At 50.5% G+C, this 22,646-nt stretch overlaps 1 protein-coding gene across 5 annotated transcripts in view; it reads right to left on the bottom strand.

The window, feature by feature from the left end:
* ZNF618 (zinc finger protein 618) overlaps positions 1-22,646 on the bottom strand; it is a 150,483-nt gene that overhangs the window by 62,477 nt on the left and 65,360 nt on the right. For 4 of the 5 annotated variants that reach the window (XM_053961986.1, XM_053961987.1, XM_053961989.1 and 1 more), the window contains exons 2-5: positions 21,899-21,942; positions 7,447-7,703; positions 3,316-3,411; positions 279-356 (exon numbers count right to left, since the gene is read on the bottom strand). In XM_053961986.1, the coding sequence (XP_053817961.1) occupies positions 279-356; positions 3,316-3,411; positions 7,447-7,703; positions 21,899-21,942 (475 nt within the window). The remainder of the gene's footprint in view (positions 1-278; positions 357-3,315; positions 3,412-7,446; positions 7,704-21,898; positions 21,943-22,646) is intronic. The other variant, XM_053961990.1, reaches the window with a different exon arrangement.

Here is a 22,646-nt window from a genome sequence, read left to right as displayed (position 1 = left end):
ACAGAATATCCTGGAAGGGACCCTCTAGGATCATCCAACTCCAGGTGTCCAACCCCTGTCCCTGCCCAGACCCCCCAACAACCCCACCCTGGGCATCCCTGGCAGCGCTGGCCAAACGCTCCTGGAGCTCTGGCAGCCTCGGGGCCATGCCCATTCCCTGGGGAGCCTGGGCAGTGCCAGCACCCTCTGGGGGAAGAACCTTTCCTGATCTCCAGCCTGAGGCTGCCCTGAATCTGTGTTATCCCAGGATTCCCGAGATTCCAGCAGGACTGAGATACCTCTGTGTGCTCGCACATGGGTCTGGAAACAGTTGTAATACTTGTATTTCTTCCCACATATTCCACACTCGTAAGACCCTGAAAAACAAGAGGGAGAAGCACACATCACTATGAGAGATCAGGAGAACAGCCTCCCTGCACACTGGTCCATAAACTGCGAGCAAAAGGCTGTACTTGACAGCAAAGTAATTTTTGGAAGGTTCACAGAGATAAACGCAGGAAATCACTATCCCAGACACTATTCTTTCTGCCAGCCTTATTTAAGATTCCTTGGCATATTACCCTGAACTTATATTTTCAGTGTATCTTTTTAACTTTGCTAATGTGAAAGGGACACTCTCAAAATAGCCTGACTTATAATTTTATAATAATGACTAATGTTTCCTATGGACAGAAATAACCTTGAATTACTTTTCAGTAAGTTCCTAGTAGCTGGGAAAAAATCCTTTTCAACTGAAAAAAGAAGGCAATATGTTATCTTGAGGCCTGGAGTTTTCAAAATTTCTCAAGAAATGCATAATGTACAAATTTCCCAAGAAACCCACAGAGATTTGGTAAATATCCACCCAGAGGAAACCAAATAGATACAAATAGAACTTTTGCCCTTTTTAAGGAAAAGCACATGACCACAGTAGTCCCTCTTCTCAATTTGTGTCTCTAATTCCAGAAAACACACATCTGCAAACAGTCATCTGAAATGAAACCAGAGGAAAAGAGCTGGAAGAACCATTTGTAATGATGAAGTTATGCCATGAATTTAGACTCTTCTGTTATTGAACAGACAGAAATTTCCTTAGATTTGTTACTTGAGTTACTTTGAATCGACTTGAGTTGATTCAATCTCTTTTTTTCCTTACTTCACTTTGTCGCACAGTCTATAAATTCACTTTCCCAGCTCTTATTTGCAGAATGCACTGCATTTCTTAACTGTCCACTAGAGCTGTGAACTGGGATCCCCTCGGTGCTCTTTGGAGAGGGTGAGAGCATCACTTGACTGAAGAGGAGGTGGGAGAAAAAAAGGGCTGAATTAATTTGGTATGAATGCAGAATTTCATTTCCATGCACCTTTCCTCACACAACCTTGAAACAGTCTTTTCCTGACCATGCCAAACAGCAAAACTCAGGGAGGAGCCACAAAGGAGAACAAAAACTTTGACACACATCCAGATAAACATTCCCAAACAGCATTTCACAGCAATACTCACCTGGAGCCACTCAAAGTGAGCTCTTGCCAGGAACAAACCCAGGGTGCCCACAGTCCTTTTTCCCCTTCCATGTCCCATTCTTGCAGCTTGGGAAGAAAACACCCCCCTTAGAGTGTGAGAGCCTTGAATTCCCTGCCCATCACTGACAGCACCTCCTGGGGTTCTGTCCTGAGCTGGGGAGGCTCCTTTGTCACTGATGTTGAAAGAGGCCATTCGCCACAGTCTGATACACCGGAGTACCCAGCTGAAAAAATACTCACATATTCTGATAGCACAGGCACCTGGCTGTATCTGATCTGCTGCAGAGCATTTCTATTATCATGGCTCACTGTATTTTATATAGATACACATCTGTGGGACAGTCACCACCTGTGGTCACTCCACACAGGCTGCCTGAGTGAAACCTGGGCTATCAGCAAGTCAGCAGCATTTGCCAGCCCTCATTCCCATGCTCAAGGACTGGTTATTTTCACCACAAACCTCCAAAATTCTATTCTGAAAACTCTTGGAGCTGGAGCCCCAAAGCAGCAGATGAGAGCACTCACCATGCGCTGGGCCCTGCAAAGAGGAGCCCTGAGCACAGCTGAGGTTCAGCTGAACCAACAGCAGGATGAGACTGATGCCCACCCACATCCCAACAGTGCTGGCTGCACATGGAGCACTGGGAAGAACTGGGATGGCTCCAGAGGAGACCACTGAGTTAATCACAGGGCTGGAGCTCTCAGAGCCCCTTCCAGGAGAGCTGGAGATGGACTTGGGACAAGGCCTAGAGGATCAGGACACAGGGAATGGCTCCCACTGCCAGAGGGCAGGGATGGATGGGAGATTGGGCAGGAATTGTTCCCTGAGAGGGTGGGCAGGCCCTGGCACAGAGTGTCCAGAGAAGCAGTGGCTGCCCCTGGATCCCTGGCAGTGCCCAAGGCCAGGCTGGACAGGGCTGGGAGCAGCCTGGGACAGTGGAAAGTGTCCCTTCCAGCCCAAAGCATTCTGTGATTCTATGAGTTGGTGCAAACAGCCAAACACAATGAGGAGCTCTAGGCTGAACTTTTTTCCCCATTTTTATTGTATTTCCTATGGCACACAGATGCACTGGCTGTGCAGAAGTTCTCCAGGAAGGTCAGCTGTGCAGGTAACTGTGCAGTGCCTTCCTTCTGCACTGTGGACCCGAGCAGAGGCTGCAGCCCTCGTGCAGGGGCTGTGCTGGACACCAGGGGCAGGAGCTGAGGAGCTGAGGGACCACGTGTCCCAGGCCATGGCTTTTGTGCAGGTGTCCTGAATCTCCCAGGTCTCAAGTGGAACCCAGGGAAGGTTGGAGTCAGCTTTGATGGGGACACCTGCACTCACCCTCTGCCCACACGTGGTAGAGCAGTGCCCCAGGAGCACGGGGAGCTGGGGAGGGTGTGAGGGAGGTGTGTTACAGACCTGAGGCAGAGACACAGCTCAGCAGCCACAGCTGTGTGCTCAGCTCACCACAGGCCCTCACGTTAGAGAGGGGAGGGGTGACTTGCCACAAAAAATGTGCTGTTAGAGAGGAGGAAAGGTGAAATGGAGGAAGAAGGACATCACTGTGTGTTAAGGCCTTGCAGAGAACATGCCCATGTGGCCTTGGACAGCAGCAGTGAGGTCCTTGTCCACTCAGGGTGTATCATGCAGGTCACAGCCGGTGGTAGCAGGAGGGGAGGTGGGGAAGGTTTGGGGTTAGTTGGTGCACTCAGTTGGGCCAGGCTTTTCCTGAGCCTTGCAGCTGGAATCTGGGCAATGCACCCATTGCTTCCAGAGCTTCCTTTGCTCCCTGAGCCCTGGTTAGACTTTCACACCCTTCCATCACATACCGGACGTGTATCTCAATGCATGGTCAAAAATCCAGGTCCCTGAATATCGATTTCGTGTATATCCAACGGAAGAGTCACGTTCCACTGCTTTTCCATCTAAATTGTGCAAAAAGAAATCAGAAAAAAGCCCTTAAAGTGGATGCATTTCCAAGGAATAATGATGGCTGAAGCCTATTAAAAATTTCCAAGACCCATATGTCCCTGTGGCTTTCTGACAAGATGTCAGAGGTCTCACAGAGTTTCTTAAGGTTTCTGCAGAACTATTTTACCTCACCAGGGAGAATCCAAAGTGCTCTTGAATTTCACTCGCTGAGCAGCTCAGCGAGTGAAATATCAGCACCATGGCATGAACCCAATGTGTGCCTGGGAGGTAGACAGAGAGGCTCAGAGCAGAAGGATTCTCTCTTCACTCTGTCTCAGAAACATTTCTGATTTAATGCATTACTGGAAAAGTCCTCTCCAAAACGTTCCTTGTAAAGCACCAGATTGGGAGAGCAGATTGAGAGCTTAAGGAGTCTTGTATCAAACTTCTGATCAGCTCACAGATAGCTCAGTCTTCCTGGACACAAATACTGATCTGATGCTATTCCCAACAGGAGGAAATGATCCACATCTGATAACCAGTCTCCCCCTCTTTCTCCCCAGTTGCAACACAAGTGCCCTTTGCTTTTCCTCTCCTCTCCAGACTGCTCCATGGGACTTCTGTGCCTGTCTGCCCTGAGAAGAATCCATGTGCTGTGGCTCTTCAAGTGACCCTGGCCTGAGGTCAGAACGTGAATCTTGCCAGAAGAAAGAAGAATAGGAAATGTGACACCCCTGAGCTGTGCAGGGCAGGATCCCCCACCCCAGGGCTGGGACACCCAGGGTACCGTGGGGGTGCAGGGGGGAGTGGGGGATCCACAGCAGCTGCAGCTGACAGGAGCCAGGTGAGAGCCAACCTCTCCACTGGCTTCCTCTGCTTGGGATGCCAGAGGGGGATCCCACAGGATCGAAAGACTTCTGTGGAAAAGCAGCTGAGAGGAAAATGGTCCAAACCCACAAACAGCTCTTTGGCTGGGGGACTGTGGCCACTGTTCCCAACCATCCCACCCAGTACAGCCCCTTCCAGCCCCCACGGGGTTTGGGATGCTCCACACGGATGGAGGCAGAGTTGGAGTGGCCCAAAGTGCCGGGAGAGACAGGAGCTGGTGCAAACAGGAGGCAAAAAACACAAGGCCTGGTTTGATGTAAACACTGCAAGGGAATAGCAGCAACTGAGCTGGGAATCCCTTTTATAAATTGCTCCTAGTAACAACTAAAATATAAATAGAGCAGATGTGTCACTCAGAAAAGAGACATAAATCTTGTAATGTGCATTTCAGCCACGTCCCAGGGCTGAGCCCTGCAGGGAAGCTGTCAATTGGAGCCACGTGTGCCCTTCAGCTCCATGGTCCCAGCTCAGACACATCTCCCATTTAACCAACTGTCCCCAGCACCCCTTGAAAGGAGACAGGCTGGGGGTTGGCAATTCCACGCAGAGGAGAGAGGTTCATTCACTCCTGAGTCACCACTTCATCAGGATTGGCTATTAAAATAACCATTTTCAACACCTCCAGTCTCAGCTGCCCCAATGAAGGTGAATAAAATCCTACCAAAGCTTGCCTGTATGCCTGGAGGAAGGGATTCAGACACAGGGCTCCCAGATCCCAGGGCAAGGAAAGCTCCTGGAAATGCTGGGAGCAGCAGCAGAGTCACAGAGCCTTTGCTCTGGAGGCAGGAGGCACCAGCAGCATCAGCAGGTCACACTTTTGGGCTGCTCCAGTGCAGCAGCTGGAATGGCCAGTGAGGAGCTGAAATGGCCACTAGAGTAGCTGGAATGGCCAGTGGAGCAGTGGCACATGGGGCACATTCCTGGTGTGAGGCACCCTGGTGCGTGCAGAGATGGGCACAGTGCTCGTGTGTGATCTCCATGGGGGGACAGAAGGGACCAGGTGCCAGAGCTCAGCAAACACAAGGAGCTGGGCACCACAGGCTGTGCACACAGAGCACAGCACCTGATGGCCAAGCTGGAGTGATTCAGAGCCACCTCCCCAAAAACAAAGGTCATGTGAATGCCAGACAGGGGCACTTCCAGGGCTCTGTTCACAAAGGAATTGGCACCAACCTCTATCACTTCCAAACCAAACTGCCTTTAAAGAAGCCTGGGCTTTACAATGACCAATACAAGATGTGTTTCACTGGAAAAGGCCCTTCCAGACAGAAGCCCTCCAGTTTATATGGCTTTCAACCACCATTGACACTTCAGGTCAATGAATCTGTCCCTCTCTCCACAGTGTGCATAAATTGTGAGTGTCCTCCTCACAGTCCCCAACGCTTTCCACAGGGACAACACAGAATCACAGAGCCATGGAACAGTCCGAACTGAAGGGACCCACCAGGATCACCCAGCTCAGCTCCTGTCCCTGCCCAGACCCCCCAACAACCCCACCCTGGGCATCCCTGGCCAAACGCTCCTGGAGCTCTGGCAGCCTCGGGGCCGTGCCCATTCCCTGGGGAGCCTGGGCAGTGCCAGCACCCTCTGGGGGAAGAACCTTTCCTGATCTCCATCTGTTCCCTGGCTCCCGTCCCTGTCCCAGAGCAGAGATGGGAGCTGTCCCTCATGAGGAGCTGCAGCCCCCAGGGAGCTCTGCCCTCAGCCTGCTCCAGCTGAACAATCCCAGTGCCATCAGCTGCTCCTCACTGGTTTCCCCTCCAGTCCACCCAAGTGAGCCAAGAGCAAAAGCCCCCTCCCCACTGCACAGCAACGCAGCCAAGCTCAGCTGGAAACCAGCATTGCCAGAGGACACTGACTGCAGAGCAGCTGCTGCTGCCTAGCCAGGAGCTGTGGGGAGAAGAGGGTCCTGTGGGACAAACGCCCAAGCTGCAGATGCTTTCACCAAGAGCTGGTGGCCATGGCTGGAGGAGAAGCTCCCGTTGCTGCCCATCAGTCACAGCTCCACCTCCCCCTCCCAGGGCACCAGGGATGCTTTTCAGCATGTAATGATCAAGAGCTGCAGAGGCACAAAAACTCTGAAAATACACAGAGTATTTCTTCCAAATTGTAAAATCTTTATGTGAGAAATAGTTTTAGACTTCTTAAGCTTTCCCTAGACTTGCACAGACAGCACTGAACTCCTGCCCTGTTGTTCTTAGTGGCTGTCCTGTGATGGAAAGGAGGACAGGGAGAACAACGATGCTTCTGAGACAACCACCAGCTAAGGACATCTCCTGGATTTCTTTCCAGCAGTATGGATAATGATCATCAAAACCCAGGAGAAAATCCAACATCAATTCCTCTTTTCTCTCCCCCTGCAGGACAAACCAACCCCAAGTGCAATGCTGGGCAGCTCAAATCAGCCTTCTCCTGAGTCCCTTAAAGGAAACCTGGTCCAACTGCTCTTCCTTCTTTTTATTAGCAAGTGCCTTTGGATCTCAGAGACACTGCAGGGACCTGCTCCAGGCTGAGGACAACAGAGACACTGCAGGAGTGGTGCCTTCCCAGGTTCCCACAGGAAGCCCCTTCCCTGGAGCAGGAGGAGAGGACAGTTTGATGTTCACAGAAAAAAGAAAAAGCTTCTTCTCATCACAGCAGGAGGTGGGGTGGGGACAGGAAGCACTGTTTTGAACAGGGCACACCACAGCCAGCCCAGAGTCAAAAGTATTCCCACAACTGAGGAGTGATCAGGAAAACAAACAAACAGCAACCTGTAAAACCTGCTCTTGAGCTCAGACTCATTTACAGAAAGCATCCACATTCCTCAGAGCAACTTTCCTCAAAACACCTCAGCTGTTTCTCAGGCTTTCCTTTCCAAGTTCCTCATCTGTGTCAAACACACCTCCAGCCCTGAGCTCACCAGGTGCTGCAGGTGACTGATGGGCAAGTCCCTGAACATGCCAAAAGAAGATAAGGAGCTTTTTCTTTCAGATCTCGGCTGAGCCTTTAGGTGCAACCAGATGCAAACAGACACAGAAGGTCAATAATCCTGAGCCAGGACCCCAAGACTGATGTTCACCCTGGCTCTGAGCCCTCCAGCAGAGCTGAGTGTCCAGGCACAGATCTCCAGAGCCTTACTCTGTCCCCACACCCCGAGGGAATGGTGCCCCGTGCCTCACCGAGCGTCTGCTGGTTGCGCACGCCGCCGATGACCACGCAGATTTCCGCAGGCACATCGCCCGGCCCATCCTTGATGTTCTTCTTGGAATCTTTGGTGTCATCCTGCCAGATCACCTCCTCGATGTAGTCATCTGGTACCTCTGTCTTCACTTTCACCTCAGTCATCATTCCAGCCTCTTCACTGGGGGAGGACTGAGATGTCACCGAGTCGGAGCCCTCAGCTTTTGGGCTCGGTGGGCTCCTCTTCAAACACTCCCTGAAGGGGGAAAGAGAGGAGAGAATGTGAATCCTCAATGCCAAGTGCTCATTTTGTCATCACCAGGACCTAATTCAAGGCATGGTTCATGCAGGTTATTTAAAAGAAGCATATCAATGTGTGTCTGCCATACATGATAAGTAATTAAAATTTAACCGGACAACAGCAATAAAATTATTTGCTAGTAATGAAAATAATGTTAATCATCACAAACAACTGTAGCGCTCATAAACACACTGGACCCCTAAAGAAGAGCACAGAACTTGCCCTGGTTGCCAGCAGGCCATGGGCACAGCTCCAGCAGTTCTGACTACAGGTATTTTGCCAACACTAGTCCATACACACAAAGCCATATTCTCCTGTGGCACTTGGGGACATGGGTCACTGGTGGACCTGACACTGCTGAATTCAATTTGACTTGATGATCTTCAAGGTCTTCTCCAACCTAAACGATTCTATGATTCCATGACATTTTTAATTTGGAGCTATCTCCACCCTCTATCGCATCTTCTCTTTTATCCCTTCAAGCAACCTGACATCCCCTGATATTCAGAGGCTTTATTGAACATACACAGTGCTGATCAAAGGGGATCATCTGGAGGATGAGGATATTTTGGGAGACTACCACATTATGGACAGATACAACTATTTGGGATGACAGGGAAAGCCTAATGGAAGGGGAAAGGCAAAGGAGGTCCACTGTGCTCAGAAACAGGTTAGGAAATAGCATGTGTTTTCATCAGGGTAAGAAGAGCTGGGAATTTATGGGAGAAAACAACCTAAACAAATATTCAAAACCCTTTAAGGAAAGGAAGTTGGACACCTCAAAGCTGTAAAACAACATCAACAGGTGCTGTGGTAGCAAAAGGCAAAGGGGGTATGAGTCCACCAGACAAGGATGTGGGAATAAGCCAGTGGAGCTCCTTTAGCATCACTCATTATGGACCCCCAATTTTTCATACTGGTTATTAATACACTCCACCATGCAATACAAGGATAAAATAATTGCTGGTTCAGTTTGTGCAGAAATCAGAACTAAATGTATAATGGCTCAGACTACCCAGAAACAGAAAACACTGTGAAATATTTAGAGTCATGTAAACACTGGGAACAGCCAAAGGTATTTGAAAATGTTTTAGGCAGAAGTAACAAAATTAAATGAAAAATATACTGAACTAATGGATGATTATTAGATCGTGCAACAGTGACAGAGAAAAAAAATCCCAAATTGCTTGGAACATCATAAAGTTTGTCAGGACAAAGTATGAATTACAGTGTTAGAGAGCTAACACCTGCAGTGGGTTCTGACACAGGTTATGGAGCTCACAGAGGAACCAGGATGGTGCAACTGGAGGTGAAAGTGTGGAGCTCCTGGGAGGACAGGGATGAGGGGAGCAGAGGAACAGAGAGAACAATCCTCCAGTAATTACTGCCTAACCTCCCACACGGACATGTAGTCACTACTCAAACTGGGTCAGGCACATCCTATTGCCAGAGGTTTTATTATTCATCCCTCCATTCTCATTATGGAATGAAATGTACAATTAATAGCCCCTAAACAGAGAGAATTAGCCTTGACCTGCCTTCCCGCTCATTTCCTGCCTTCTCACACATACTCCCCCCTGCTGTGCTCCCAAAATCATACAGGGCTCTTACAAGTGAGAAAGATGGATTGAGACAGAGAAGATGTGGTTGAGAACTGGACAATCTTTATGGTAAATATTACTGAGTGTGCCACAGGCCCATCCATCTCAGCCACCAGCACTCTTCCAATGGAAGGCAGTGAGTACAGAATACTCAAGGATCAGCAAAGAGTGAGACTGACTGCAGATCAATCAAACCCAGAAGGTGTGAAATGCAAAAGGCAACAATAGGGTAGAGTAGTGAGGACTGTGGAGGAAGATCAAAGCCAGCCAGGGCAGTTCACACGGGGAGCCTGGAAGATGGGAGAGGCAGTGAGAGCTTGGTTATGGATGGCATTGCAACCTGGACCTGCCAGACCTGGGCAAAGCAACAGGAAAATCCAGGCATGAGCCAAGTGATCTGGGATTAGAAACTGATACCAGTGCAGTGAGACTGAGGCTAGAGCCTTCTGAGGAGATTATAAAAGGGGCAAGAATACAATGACTTTCTGATGATGCCAGCTTTGCACTGGTCACATTCAAACACAAACCAAATCAGCAACAGGCCCCGTGCTGCGAGGCAAAGCTGTTCTCCATGAGTATTGCTCCTGAATAGAGAGGCATTTCCACAGGACTCCTGGAATGCTTGACGTGGGACAGATTTATTCATGCTCTGGAATTAAATTAAACACCACTCTTGCTAAAAATGATGGGTGGAGCCATGGAGGGATGGAGAGCAAAGACTGTGAACAGGGCACTCCAGCAGTGGATCCCTCTCTCCGTAGCTGGCTCTGCCCAAGACCAGTGGCTGCAGCACAGTCAGACAAGCCCAGGACTGTGGATGCACCCATGTGGTATGCAACCACAGAGAACCACACTCTGAGCTGAAGGACTGACCAAATTTTCGGTTCAGGTGCCTGAGTTGGAAGGAGGAGATAATTTTCTCCCTGTCTGAAGCTGTGGTGAAGCCACTCCTCATGTGCTGCAGACACAGCGAGCAGCTTCAGGTTTCAGAGGTGATCAGGAAAGCTGAAGATGATTCCAAAATGCAGCACTGAAATGGTTCAAGACTGGGAGAAGACACATTATGACTCTGTGAGACCAAACTGCTCCAGTCTGTTTCTCATGCCAAACTGAAGACTAGAAGATGATTTGATTGCAGCATATCATCATCTTCATGGGGAGAAAATACTGTCTTGCCTTAACTTGGCAGGGTGCAAGCTCATTGCTGGAAGCTGGAACCAGCTGAAATGAGGCACAAAACATTAGCACAGATGGTGGGCCACTGGAACAGCCGTTTTCCAAAGGATGTGCTCAGGGAGAACAGTTCCCCCCGAGTTTTCAAACCCAGAGTTGTGTGTCTGGCTGGCAGGTCCCTGGGCTCAGTACAGATGTGCACTGGCCACGCTTGGTGGCCTGGAGCTGAGGAATATATAAATTGTTAGTCAAGACCAATGGACTCTCAGAACCTTTTCCCTTCATGCACACTGACTTTGTGGATCCAGCTCTGCCAAGAAAGGAATTTCCCAGCTGGAATGTCTGTTCCTGGGTGGGACCTAACCCTGCAAACATTAACTGACAGCAATTCATTGCCCCATATGTTCTAACACAGGTACCTGATGTGCAGAAGGACACAGCCCCATATACATCAGCAGCTTTCTTCTACATGATTCATGGTTCACAAGCCCTGAAAGGAGCCTGCTGTTCCCCTCAAAAACAAGTGAAATCATAAAAACAGCAGCACTGACACTCCTGGGAGCAGGGCTGAGCTCTCCAAAAGCCACTTGGTGCCTTAGCTGGAGCTGCACAACTTTGGAGAGGAGGAGGAGGCAGCTCTCCCAGCAGGAGTAAGCATCACTTTCTTGTGGTCCCCTGTGAAATCCAGGTCATGCTTCTGTGGCTAGAGCACAACCAGGACCAGTCAAGGCTTTTCTGGAGCTCAGTTGTGAATGGGATAGAAATGTTCCCAAGGGTCCAGGGGAGAGCTGGGCTCAGGGAATGATCCTCATGGCACAGCAGGTCATGGGACAGCAGAGTTTGAAGCCTCCTGGTTAGGCTGGGGAAAGAGTACCAACATCCCAGAGCAAAACTGGAAGGAAAAGGAAGCTACTGACACTGGAAAGTTTCAGGCAGGATGGAAAGGGGGACGTACACAGCCCTAGCAGAACCAGTTTTCCTTGGAAGACAGAAGTCATCACAGCCTCTACTATGCACAGAATCAACCCACACATGCACTGAGCCAGGGCAGGTGACCCAGAGAAGCTACATTTCATTCCCAGTCCTTTGGTCCTTGGATCAGCCTTTGCAAGCCCATGATGCTGCACTTGCTCAGTGTTGTGCTGAATTTTACCTCCCTTGCTACTGAGCAGCACAAAGAACCTCCACTTGGAGGTGAGGATAAAGCAGCAAGAGATCTGGAACATCCTTGTTCTCCAGAAATTCCCTGAGAGACTCAGGGAGGGACAGGGAACATCCTGCCTGGGGGAGGGAAGACACCAGGCCTCGGTACCACCATGGCCAGGCCTGGTTCTGCCACTCCTGTCCCATGGCAGATCTTCCAGAGCTGAGGCACAACTGCTGGAAAGGCTCAGAAAGAGGATGAGCAACAACAGGAGTGAATTTTCAGTTCTGCAGCTCCCAAGGCTCCAAGCAGGTGTCACAGGTTTGGGAGAGGGCACAGAGAGAAAAGGACTCGAAGCTTTCGGGGTGTCAGGTAAGTTCAGTATCAGTGCTGGGGGCAGAAAGACTCCCCAGTGTGACCCAGGCAGCGCCCACGTCCCCTGTGCCCACACAGAGACCTGCCCCGGCTGCCAGATCCCTGCAGGGGCACTGCTGGGGACACACTGGGACCAGTGATGGCCAGAGCCTCCACTTGGTGGAGACAGCAGCGCACAGGAGCCAAGGGAGAACCTGCCAGAGTCACCTCCCACCGCCGGCTCCCTCAGCCACCCTCTCCTGGTAGCTCTGAGCTCGGTCCCCAGCCTCATGCCACCACCCTTCTGCATGAAACAATGCAGGTTTAGTGTTCAGTGTGGCCTTCCAGGGGTCAGCTGCACCTTCCTCTGCAGGTCCATCCATGGGCTGACATTTCCTGGCAAGAGGATATTCCTGTTCTCCAAACACAACACTGCTTGCACAGGACAAAAACTGCTCAGAGCCATCAGGCCACAGAGGAGCAGAGTGCACGGGCACAGCTGGCTTAAACCCTACCTCCTTCCACAGGGGGATCTAACTTCTTCTCCACGGCTTTGCCCCTTCCTGGGAAATACCAACCTTCACTGTTCCATGTCTTGTTTTTACTGAGCTGTGGGCCCTGGCAATCCAAGAGACTCTTCCATGCCGAGGAGAGGAGGCAGAAGCCTTGGGATCACACAGTGCTCACTCCGTACCTGGTTGCTCCTACAGGTGAGGTCCTGTTTCACTTCCCAGAACAGACTCTGTGATTTCCAACATGAAAGAGGCAAACAGACATTGCACTTGCATGTATCCCTGCTCTCACTAAGTAGGCCACACAGCCAATTACTGTAATACCAGCTCTGCCATCTCACAATGCTCATTTCAACATTGCTGCCTGCTTTGATCATCAGGCTTTCATCTTCCGATGACGTTACGGCCACTTTCATGTCAGACACAAGTGTGTGAAGGCAGAAGAGATTTCAGAAGGCCTTAATGAAGCCTCAACATGAGGAACTGGAAAGGCAGGGGTAGAAGTGGGTTCCTGGACCCATTTGGGTACAACTTCCTTGGCCCTACACCTGTGGCAGTTTCAGCAGAGCTCAATGATGCAGCACGACAATATGGGCCAGAACAGTTCTAGGTGTGAAGCCTCACCAGCATCAATGCAGGGAGCAACAGGAGGACAATGCCAGGAGCTCTTCCCGAGGGAAGGACAGAAAGGGAAGGCTGGGTGCTGGCAGTGCTCCCCTCTGCACGGTGACACCACCCACAGATCCAGCAGCCCCTTCCAGCTGATCTCCTGTAGCAGGAGGGCAGAGAAGGGGGTGAAGGCTGCAGCGTGGAGCTGTTCTGGGCCCTGCAGGGTCTCCCTGGCTGTGATGAGCAGAACAGCAATGAGTGAAAGCAAACGGGGCCCTTCAGCTGCTGCAGCCACAAGAAACTCGCGCTTGCAGTTTGCTGTTTCTGATCTGCAGTAGCATCCTCATAAATAATGAAAGTGACTAAAAGCTACTTAAAAAACACACACTCCTCCCTTCTGAAAGAATGAGAAAAAAAAACCCCAATTATAAAAGGACATTTCTTCCAGCTAGGAATAATTTGTCATGTAATTCTCTGAAGACAGCAACAGAAACATGCATGCTCCGTGCTCCCTTTGAGTCATCTGTGATTGCATATGTACTCAGATGGCTTCTAATGAGGCTATTTTTACAGCACACATCCTGCTGAGTTTTTGGGGAGGGGCAGAGCGAGATCAGTGAAGTATCAGTCTTCAACATCAGCTCCTCAAAAGGAGAGGAAAAGGAAGCACATGTGGAGGAGGATGTACCACTCTGAACCAACACCTACGAACAGCTCTCCTGCCCCAGCAGCGAATGTGGAGCATCTTTTGGTTTTTTCTGAACAACACTCAAGCTGGAAAACCCAGAGATCATTAGTGCCTTGATGATATCAATGATGGCCAAATTGCACAGGGCTCTGCACACGTTGCTCTGGTAGAAGCTGTCCCTGCTCATGGCAGGGGGTGGAACAGGATGGGTCTTCAAGGTCCCCCCAACCCAACCCATTCTGTGATTCCGTGGTGACATCCCTTGGCAGAGGACAGGGTGTGCCCAGTTAGAGTAAAACTGAAACACATTTTGGGCACTCCTTGGAAGACTCTTCTGGTCTGCAGCACCAAAGAGGATTCAAAAATACTCATGGGGATCAAGCAATGGACACCTTTGCAGAGGCCAGCAGGACAACAGCACCAGTGGGATGTCCCAACTTGTCTTCTGGAAACCAACGTGCAGTTGGCTCATCCAAGGCTAAATCAAAAGGCCTCAGCTGTCAGAAACCAAAGGAAGCAAAAAATGGGGGAGGCTTAAACTGGGCTCAGTTTACAGATGTCTGCCATGGTTTTACAAGAACCAGAAGGTTCCTGTCATGACTGGAGCTATGGGAAGTGGAATAGACAGAACACATGTAAATGAACTCTCATTTTACATGGAGATGATGAAAGCAGAGACAAGAAAAAGAAGGATGTAAGTTGAAAATCTGCTTGTCTGATAAATTAGCTGTGGTGACCTTCCCACTCCTCCCCATGGCTCTCATCTGCTTCCTGGGGCAGCTCAGGGGGGTGGGCCCCATGCCTTACACCAGGAGGAGGTGGAGATCAGGAAGCAGAGGAACTGCCTGGTGTCCCTCCCTGGGGACATCTGCTGCAGACATCACCAGACAAGAAGATTTTCAAGTGCAGGGTTAAAAGAGAGAAAAGCAGGAGCTGTTTTCCCAGCATTACAATTGAGCTCCAGGCTCCAGCCCCAGCTTCAGATGTTCCCTCACACCCTGAAAGGCAAAGGCACTACCCCAAGCTCCTGTGTCACAGTGTCCAGAACTGCTCCTCTCCAAGGGACTCAACCCCCCCTCCTTGCCACAGCTCCCAGAGTCTTTGCCAAAGCCCCTCTGCAGCCTGAGCCTGCATCCTTCAGAGAGGATATCCTGGTGCTGGAACAACCACCCCATCCTGGATTCCTCCTCTGAGGGATTATTTTCTGGAAGAGGCACTGTACTTCCAGTGTGGATTGCTGCCTCTGTGGTCATTGGGCATTTGCTGGACAGGAGATTCTCTTACTGGGAATCTCCCCTTCACAGGAGAAAACCTCTGCTGTCTCTTGAATGAAGCAAACATTTCCTTAATGTACACTGTGTGCACACTAAAATATCCCTTCTGATCCTTAACTCTTTCCATTTGGGAGCCTGTCCACATTCCAGAGCATGGATACCCAAGGAGGACATCCAAGTGTGCCACCAACACTCTGGGTGACACACATGAAGGCAGTATGTGCTGGTCCATATGCCTGAAACCCAAATTTTCACTTGGTCACAGAGGGGTTTGTGGTCATCTGTGTTCCACCAGGAGGTTTCAGTTCTCTTCACAATCTTCCCCAATGCCACTGTGAATTCCCGAAGTGTGCATTTAACTCCTGAAAGGTTACACGAAAACCCTGCTCTCTCCTGTCCTGATGTTATTTTAAGGGGATGGAACTCCCTCCTCCATCAGCAGTACAGGAGAGAAGACTTGCTGCAGAACAGAAAAAAAAGCAAAAGCTGGTCAGAGCTTCTGGGCATTTTCCACATGCAACATGCTCCTGTGAGCCTCAGGATTCAAAGACTTCAAGGTGCCTGCACGTGCTCCTGTGGTCTCTCTGCTGACTCTGTCCATGGCCCAGGAGCTGCATCCCTGTGCTTGGCTGGGCTTCTCCACAAGGCTGCTGGGTCCCCTCTTGGAATCCACCACCCTGAACATGCTGCTCCCTCCTACCCTGACCAAGGATGAAGCTGCAGCTCCTGAAGGCTCTGAGGCCCTCGCTCCAAGTCAGTTGGACTTGGGGACATCAAACTAACTGAGCACACACAGAAAATCCCTGAGGTAGGAGAAGCAGCCCAAACCCTGCCCCTATCTGGGACATATTTACATCCTCTGCTTTCTCTCTCCAAAATAAACTGAAATCAGAACACGAGGCCACATCCTTCTGCAGGCAGAAGTGTGACAGTAGCTGCCGTTCAGGCTTTCCTGGGAGAAATTTGCTCAATAAATACCAATATTATTAAGGAGTTCATAAATTTAAAGGACATGAAGGTTTTGTAGAAGAGAGATGCCTCAGGGAAGTTCACCCCCTGCCTCTGAGGGCAGCCAGCTCTTGAAAACAGAGGTAGCAGCTTTCAAAAACCCCAAAACGCATAATGCAGCACTCGGTGGTGTGTGTGGTGTCAGTGCTAAAATCTAGGAAAAACAAACAAACAAAGCTGAATACTTAATTTTTCCAGCTATCTGGGTCTAGTAGAACACACAACCTTTCCTGACAGCAAACTCTGCTTCAGGAAGTCCAAGAGGAATTTAATCGTGTGTTCATTCCTCAAGGGACACTCGGCAGCTCTGAATCCTTCAGAGAAGGTAAACTCCAGGACCAATCAGCCGGCCTCTCCTCTGGAAATTAAACATTAAAATACAAACCAGAACAATAGTCAAGAGCCACAAAGAATTCCTAAGGTATTAGCAAAACAAATTCCCTTCAATCCTTATTAGGAATATCTTGAGGATGGTTTGAAGAGGAAAGTCTAACCAAATATAAAAAAAATTTGGCTTATCCAACAAAAAACAACCGCGCACTCTTTGCCAAAAGCAAAAGAATTCAGTCAGATAAAAAATGCGACACACAAATGATGCAGGTTAAAAACTGAATTTAAGATGATAATGGAATAGCTGCCAGCGTCTTTAAATTTTCAAGCGTGGAAATGTCAACAGAGACAAAGAAATTCAGGGGAAAACAAAGAGAATAGATTAAGGATTTATTTATATCAGTGAAAGAGCTCTGTGTTCCTTCACTAAGAAATGACTGAGGGGGTGAGAACTGAAATGGCCACAGGTCTCCAACATGCCATGAGGAGTGAGGGGGTGACCCAAGGATTTCCTGGTGGCTCAGCTTTCCTGAAGGCTTTAGAACTGCCATGTCCTGGTACTTTATGGCTCCAGAAAGGGACGTTTCTCCACCTCACACCATCCAAGCTCTCCAGGACTTTGGCACTGGGCAAACTGGTGTGCTTTACACAAAAAATACTCCTGTCCCTCGGAGCTGGGATGTGTCTGAGCGCTGTCATCTCCTTGTACGTGGACATTTGACCTTCTTTTGGGTTTCAAGGAAACCTGCCTGGGTTCCCCACAGCTTCTGTCCTGGTTGTCATACAGAACTGAACTATCCACTGCTCTAAAACTGGCCAGAGGGCACTTTTGAGGGGTTTTGTGCTGGTTGGTTGGTTTGTTTCTTTTTGAAGATGGCTGGTGAGAGCCCTTCAGCAGGCACCAAGGCTTATTAAATTCCTTGCCTAATTACTAAGAGTTTTCTCTCATTCTGATAAAGGATGACTTGGAAGCTTCTTGGTGCTCTGGGACTGAAAATCCCACAGGCTGCCTCTTAAAGAAAGGGGAGACAAATAAAATAATTTTCTTTGGAAAAAATTCCTGGAAATACTCAGCCCGAGGCCTGTCCCTCCACAGGGTGTAGAGCCCTCTCCTGAGCTTCAGAGGACCACAACCTCAGAAATTGTCCTTCCCCAGTGCTGGGGACCTGGAAGAGGAGCCTGAAGGAGAGTTGGTGCCATCCCAGGGCACTCCCTTGGTTGACAGGAGCTGCTGGGGAGGACGTATTCACAAAGGACAGAGCAAGGAATGCAGGGAGGCTGAAGAAAGGTGAACTGAGAAGAAGCAAAGTGGATGCAACCCTTTCTCAACATCTTCTCCTCCCAGGGCTCCCCAGGGAACGGTCCCAGCCCCAAGAGCTCCAGGTGCATTTTGACACCACTCGCAGGGACGCTCAGGGTGGGATGTTGGGGTTTCTGTGCAGGGACAGGAGATGGACTCAGTGATCCTGGTGGATCCTTCTAGCTCAGGGATTCTGTGATTCCATAGAATTCACATCTTCTATGGCACAGACTGAAACACTCAGGTTTGGTTTGGAGTACCTGGGAAAACTGCACCATGTCAGAGCTGGGAAACCTCCAGGCCCAGCCCAAAGCACCCCTGCTCTGCTCCCACCTGGGCCAGCACCCAGAGCCCTCCTGCTGGACCTGCACCTCCCTGAGCCCTTTCTGGGAGCTGCAGCCCAGCGCTGTTGCCGCTGCACTAAAGGAGAGCCACCCCTGGCCTGGCCAGCAGCTCCCAGCCTTGAAGGCCTGGATTTCCCCTGCTCCAGGAGCTGAGCCCCTCCCAGCTACATCTGTGCTGCGGGCGGGCTCCCGGCTGGTGCGAGCCCCGCTGCCGGCGGGCTGAGCTTCCAGCTGGCTCCGTTCCCTCCACAAACAGATGCAGCTCCTATATCAGGGGCTGATTTATTCAGCGGGAGTCTCGCACATTAAGTGTAGTTAAGTCTGAAAACAAATCTAATGACTTTAAAATAAATAGCCAACAGAGGACTCCAAACTGAAATTCCTCCTTCCTCTGACACCCGCCATATAAACAATAATAATTATATAAAACCATGTCTAACACATGACTACACAAGGCTCTGGTGACCAAGAAAAGCACATGCTGCTTGTCAGACATAATTGCACATTTGGTTTTTCAATTATTTCTTGTCAGGATCCAGAGCCCACCATCTGAATGCTGACATTAATTATTGGGAAGTTGTTAGTGCTCCAGTAGTCTTATGGAGACTCCCAGTGCTCACCCTGAGGCTCCCAGTGCTGCCCCACACTGCCCTGCTGTCCCACCAACCCCTGGGACTGTCACACACCAGTCAGGGACACCCAGCCTGGGCCACCATGTGCAGAAGGGGCTTCAGAAGAAGCTTAAAGCAAGTCTCCAGTGGATATCAGCAAGGAACAGATCCCCTGCCATGTGCTCACGCACAGGATGGGGCCAGACCATGTCCAGCACATGGGCCTCCTGGAGAGGAGGCCTCCATAAGACCTGGACCTCCTGGAAAGAGTCCAGAAGAGGCCACGGAGCTGCTCCAAGGGCTGGAGCCCCTCTGCTCTGGAGCCAGGCTGGGAGAGCTGGGGGTGCTCACCTGGAGAGGAGAAGGCTCCAGGGAGAGCTCAGAGCCCCTGCCAGGGCCTGAAGGGGCTCCAGGAGAGCTGGAGAGGGACTGGGGACAAGGGATGGAGGGACAGGACACAGGGAATGGCTTCCCAGTGCCAGAGGGCAGGGATGGATGGGAGATTGGGAATTAGGAATTGTTCCCTGGGAGGGTGGGCAGGCCCTGGCACTGGGTGCCCAGAGCAGCTGTGGCTGCCCCTGGATCCCTGGCAGTGCCCAAGGCCAGGCTGGACACCGGGGCCTGGAGCAGCCTGGGACAGTGGGAGGTGTCCCTGCCATGGCATGGGATGGGCTTTAGGGTCCCTCCTAACTCAAGACAATGTGGGATTCTGTTGCACCCCGGGTTTGGGCCAGCCCATCCCCGGTGCGCGGAATGAAGCAGCGCCCGGGACTCGCGGCAGCCCCCGGTCCCGCCGAGAAGCCGCGCCTTAGCCGAGCTCTCCGGAGCTGCCCGGGACCAGGGAAAAGTAACGCAACGCCGCAGGATTCTGTGAATCCAGCCCATGTCACCGTGTTCCTGCTGAGTCCCCTCCCAGCTCCAGGCATCACACTCCCATCACACTGCTGCCCATCATGCAGGAGAACATCCTGCCTTTTACTGGCTTTTAATTTGCTGCTTTTTAATTTTGTTGACTGTCTCTTTTTTCCTTGCAAAAGGAAGAAAGAAGCCTCTGATCTACCTTTTCTGGAGTGTTCAAAAACATGCACAGCTTTGTCAGGTTGTCTCTTAGTTGTCATCTTCCCCAAGGCAAGCAGCCATCTCTCTTCTGGCTGCCTTCAAGGAAGAGGGCTTTTTGTGCTCCTAAGAATTCTCTTCACCTTTTAAAATCTCCCATTGCTGAGCACTCACTGAGGTGCAGCAACCACACAGGACTCAGTGGGGGAGGAGAACAGCAAGTGCTCTCTGCCACCACGAGCTGCCAGCTGCACACCCTGACCCCTGTTCTACCAACAGCAGCAACAGGCCTGGGGCTGGGGGTGGTGGGAGCACAAACCCCTGGGCCTTCAGAGCTTTCAGGGTTTGCTTGAAACAGAATAAAATCAATTCACTGCAGTAAAAAAAGAAAAATAGGATTGACCCAAGACCACAGTCATCACCTTAGACCAAGACTGCTACTGTGAAAAAAAATTATTGCAGGAAGATAAAGTCCAGGTGACTTTGATTACATTGTATTATATTGTATTGTATTATATTGTATTAATTACATTGTACTATATTCTATTATATGATATTATTTTTGCATATATTTTTATTGATATAAATTAATTGTTAAAAGCTTCCTCAATAGTTTGCAATTAGTGAGGGTTTCAAGCGGCAGTGACTTTGAGAAACATCCATCTTGTGTCTCCATCCACTGATGACCTCACAGATTGAGTCAGAGCCACATTTCTACCTTCAATCACTGACAGAGCTTTCTTGAAACATTACATTTTGATTCTGTTTTATTATTTTTAAATGGACTTGGTCATTCTCATTTCTTTGACCATGTTTTGTTCAGCCAGGTAGATGATAAAGTCTTTGACCATGTTTTGTTTCTACTGTCTACAAGGAAAAAAGCAATGACCAGCCTCACACTCCTCTGGACATATAAAGGAGCAGGGAAAACAGAGGGAAGTTCTCCCACCTCACCAGGAGCTCCATCCCTGCCCTGGAAAGGGTCATTGCTCACTCCTGGGAGGATGTTCTGCCCCAAGGGCAGCTCAGGCAGGGGAGATGGACACCCCAAAGGTGACATGGACACCCCAAAGGTGACATGGGCCCTCCAAAGGTGAGATGGACACCCCAAAGATGAGATGGATGCCCCAAAGGTGAGATAGACAGTCCAAAGGTGAGATGGACACTCCAAAGGTGGGATGGACACTCCAAAGGTGACATGGACACTCCACAGGCCAGCTCCCACATGGAGGATGCACTCGCCCACTTGCTGTGGGAAACCCTCCAGTGAGAGCTACAAAACTGAATTAAAGGTTGGAATAAAGAATCCAGGGGAAGGAATTGATGCCTGGCTCCTCTCCCCTTGCTCCTCAGCCTGTGCTTTCTTTCAAAGACTTCCTTCAGGCTAATTCTCACTGCTGGGCCACAGGTGAGCCACACCCAAAGAGTGACAGAGAAATCTTCTCCAGCTCAGGGGCACTCCAGACGTGTTCAATGCCAAGCAGTGCCAACTGGACAAAAAGCTGCCAGGAATGAGGGGATTTTGTCCTGAAATGCCATTGGCAGAGCTGGGGCACTGGGCAGGAACCAGCCAGCACAGTGGGGGCATGGGACCCAGCAGGGGCTGCACGGTCAGCAGTGGGAGGCAGGGAGGGCATCAGCACCACAGTGGTTCCCAGAACTCACTGGACGTGCTGTTACACAGCAGGATGAGTTTTATCTAAAGAATAAAACTTTCACAGTGTTTTCAATGCCCTGGAGGGGATAGGAGGCCACAGCCCAGGGCAGACCCACTTCAGCATGTCCCTCTCCAGAGTGGAAGCAGCAGAGACACCTCTCAGTGGGATCACAGGGGAATGGGGTGGTGGGACACCTCTGTCCTCTCCTTCTGAAGGACAGAAGGGTCTGCACAGCCCAAGGTCTCCATCCAAGAGCCTTGCCCTGGGGGCACTCAGCTGGAACTTCCCACACCACACACAAACCACCTCTGCTTTCAGTCCCCGGTGCCAGGGTGAGGCCAGCCTCCTACATCCACCTTTCCAGCTATACCTAAAGGGGGTTGCATGGATACTGAGCTCTGACACCCATCCCACCTTTGGCCACCCCGTCTCCAGGATGGAGAGCACAGCTGAGCAGAGCTGACCCACCCAGCACATCCCAGCCCTACCTGCTGGAAGAGCTCCTCCGCCCGCTGCTGTTGCTCTCCTCGGCCTAGGAGATGAAAACAGAAAAGCTGGTTAGATTCAGAAGGACCAGGCTGCTCTCCAGCCCGAACTCGGGGTTCTCCAGGGCTGCACACATGCCCCTGCTCAGCTCTGAGCCCGGGGTGTCGGGGCTGGGCAGGGTCTGAGCCTCCCCAGCCCATCCCCTCCGGTCACCCCCGTGCCACCGAGTCTCAGGCAGCGATCCCCGGGATGCAGAGCCACGCCACGGCCAGGCAGCAAATCAGGAATGGCCAGATTGTCCAAATGTCCATGCAGGAATGGCCCCGCTCCAGGCCCAACACCTCCCCTTGTTAGCCCCGTGCCCTAATTAGCCCCTGCAGGCCCTGGCAGGGCTGAGCAGGGAGGGCCCAGGGTCTCCTCTCGCCTCCTTCCCCAGCTCGCTGATGAGAGCCTTCCTTGGAAACACAATATTATTCCAATCCCAGAAATTTTATTTCTGAATTTGTGCAAATACAAGTTAAAAGATATTAGCTGCATTTCACATTTTGTGCAAATGGCAGAAACAGGCAATTCATGTGCAGCAGGATGGGGGCCAGCCAACGATTTCGATAAAATAAACCCTTTTTTAATTTAAATGCTAATGCACTGAATTAAAATTTAATAACTGAGGAAATTGAAAAGCCGAGCAGGAATATTGGAAATAAATCCAAGCAGAAACAGCTGAAATTAAAAATTCTAGAGAGTGGGAGG

This window comes from Vidua chalybeata, chromosome 21 (genome assembly GCF_026979565.1).
Source record: "Vidua chalybeata isolate OUT-0048 chromosome 21, bVidCha1 merged haplotype, whole genome shotgun sequence".
NCBI classification, from domain to species: domain Eukaryota; kingdom Metazoa; phylum Chordata; class Aves; order Passeriformes; family Viduidae; genus Vidua; species Vidua chalybeata.
Note: the sequence above shows the minus strand (reverse complement) of the source record. Positions and strands in the feature narration are given on the sequence as shown.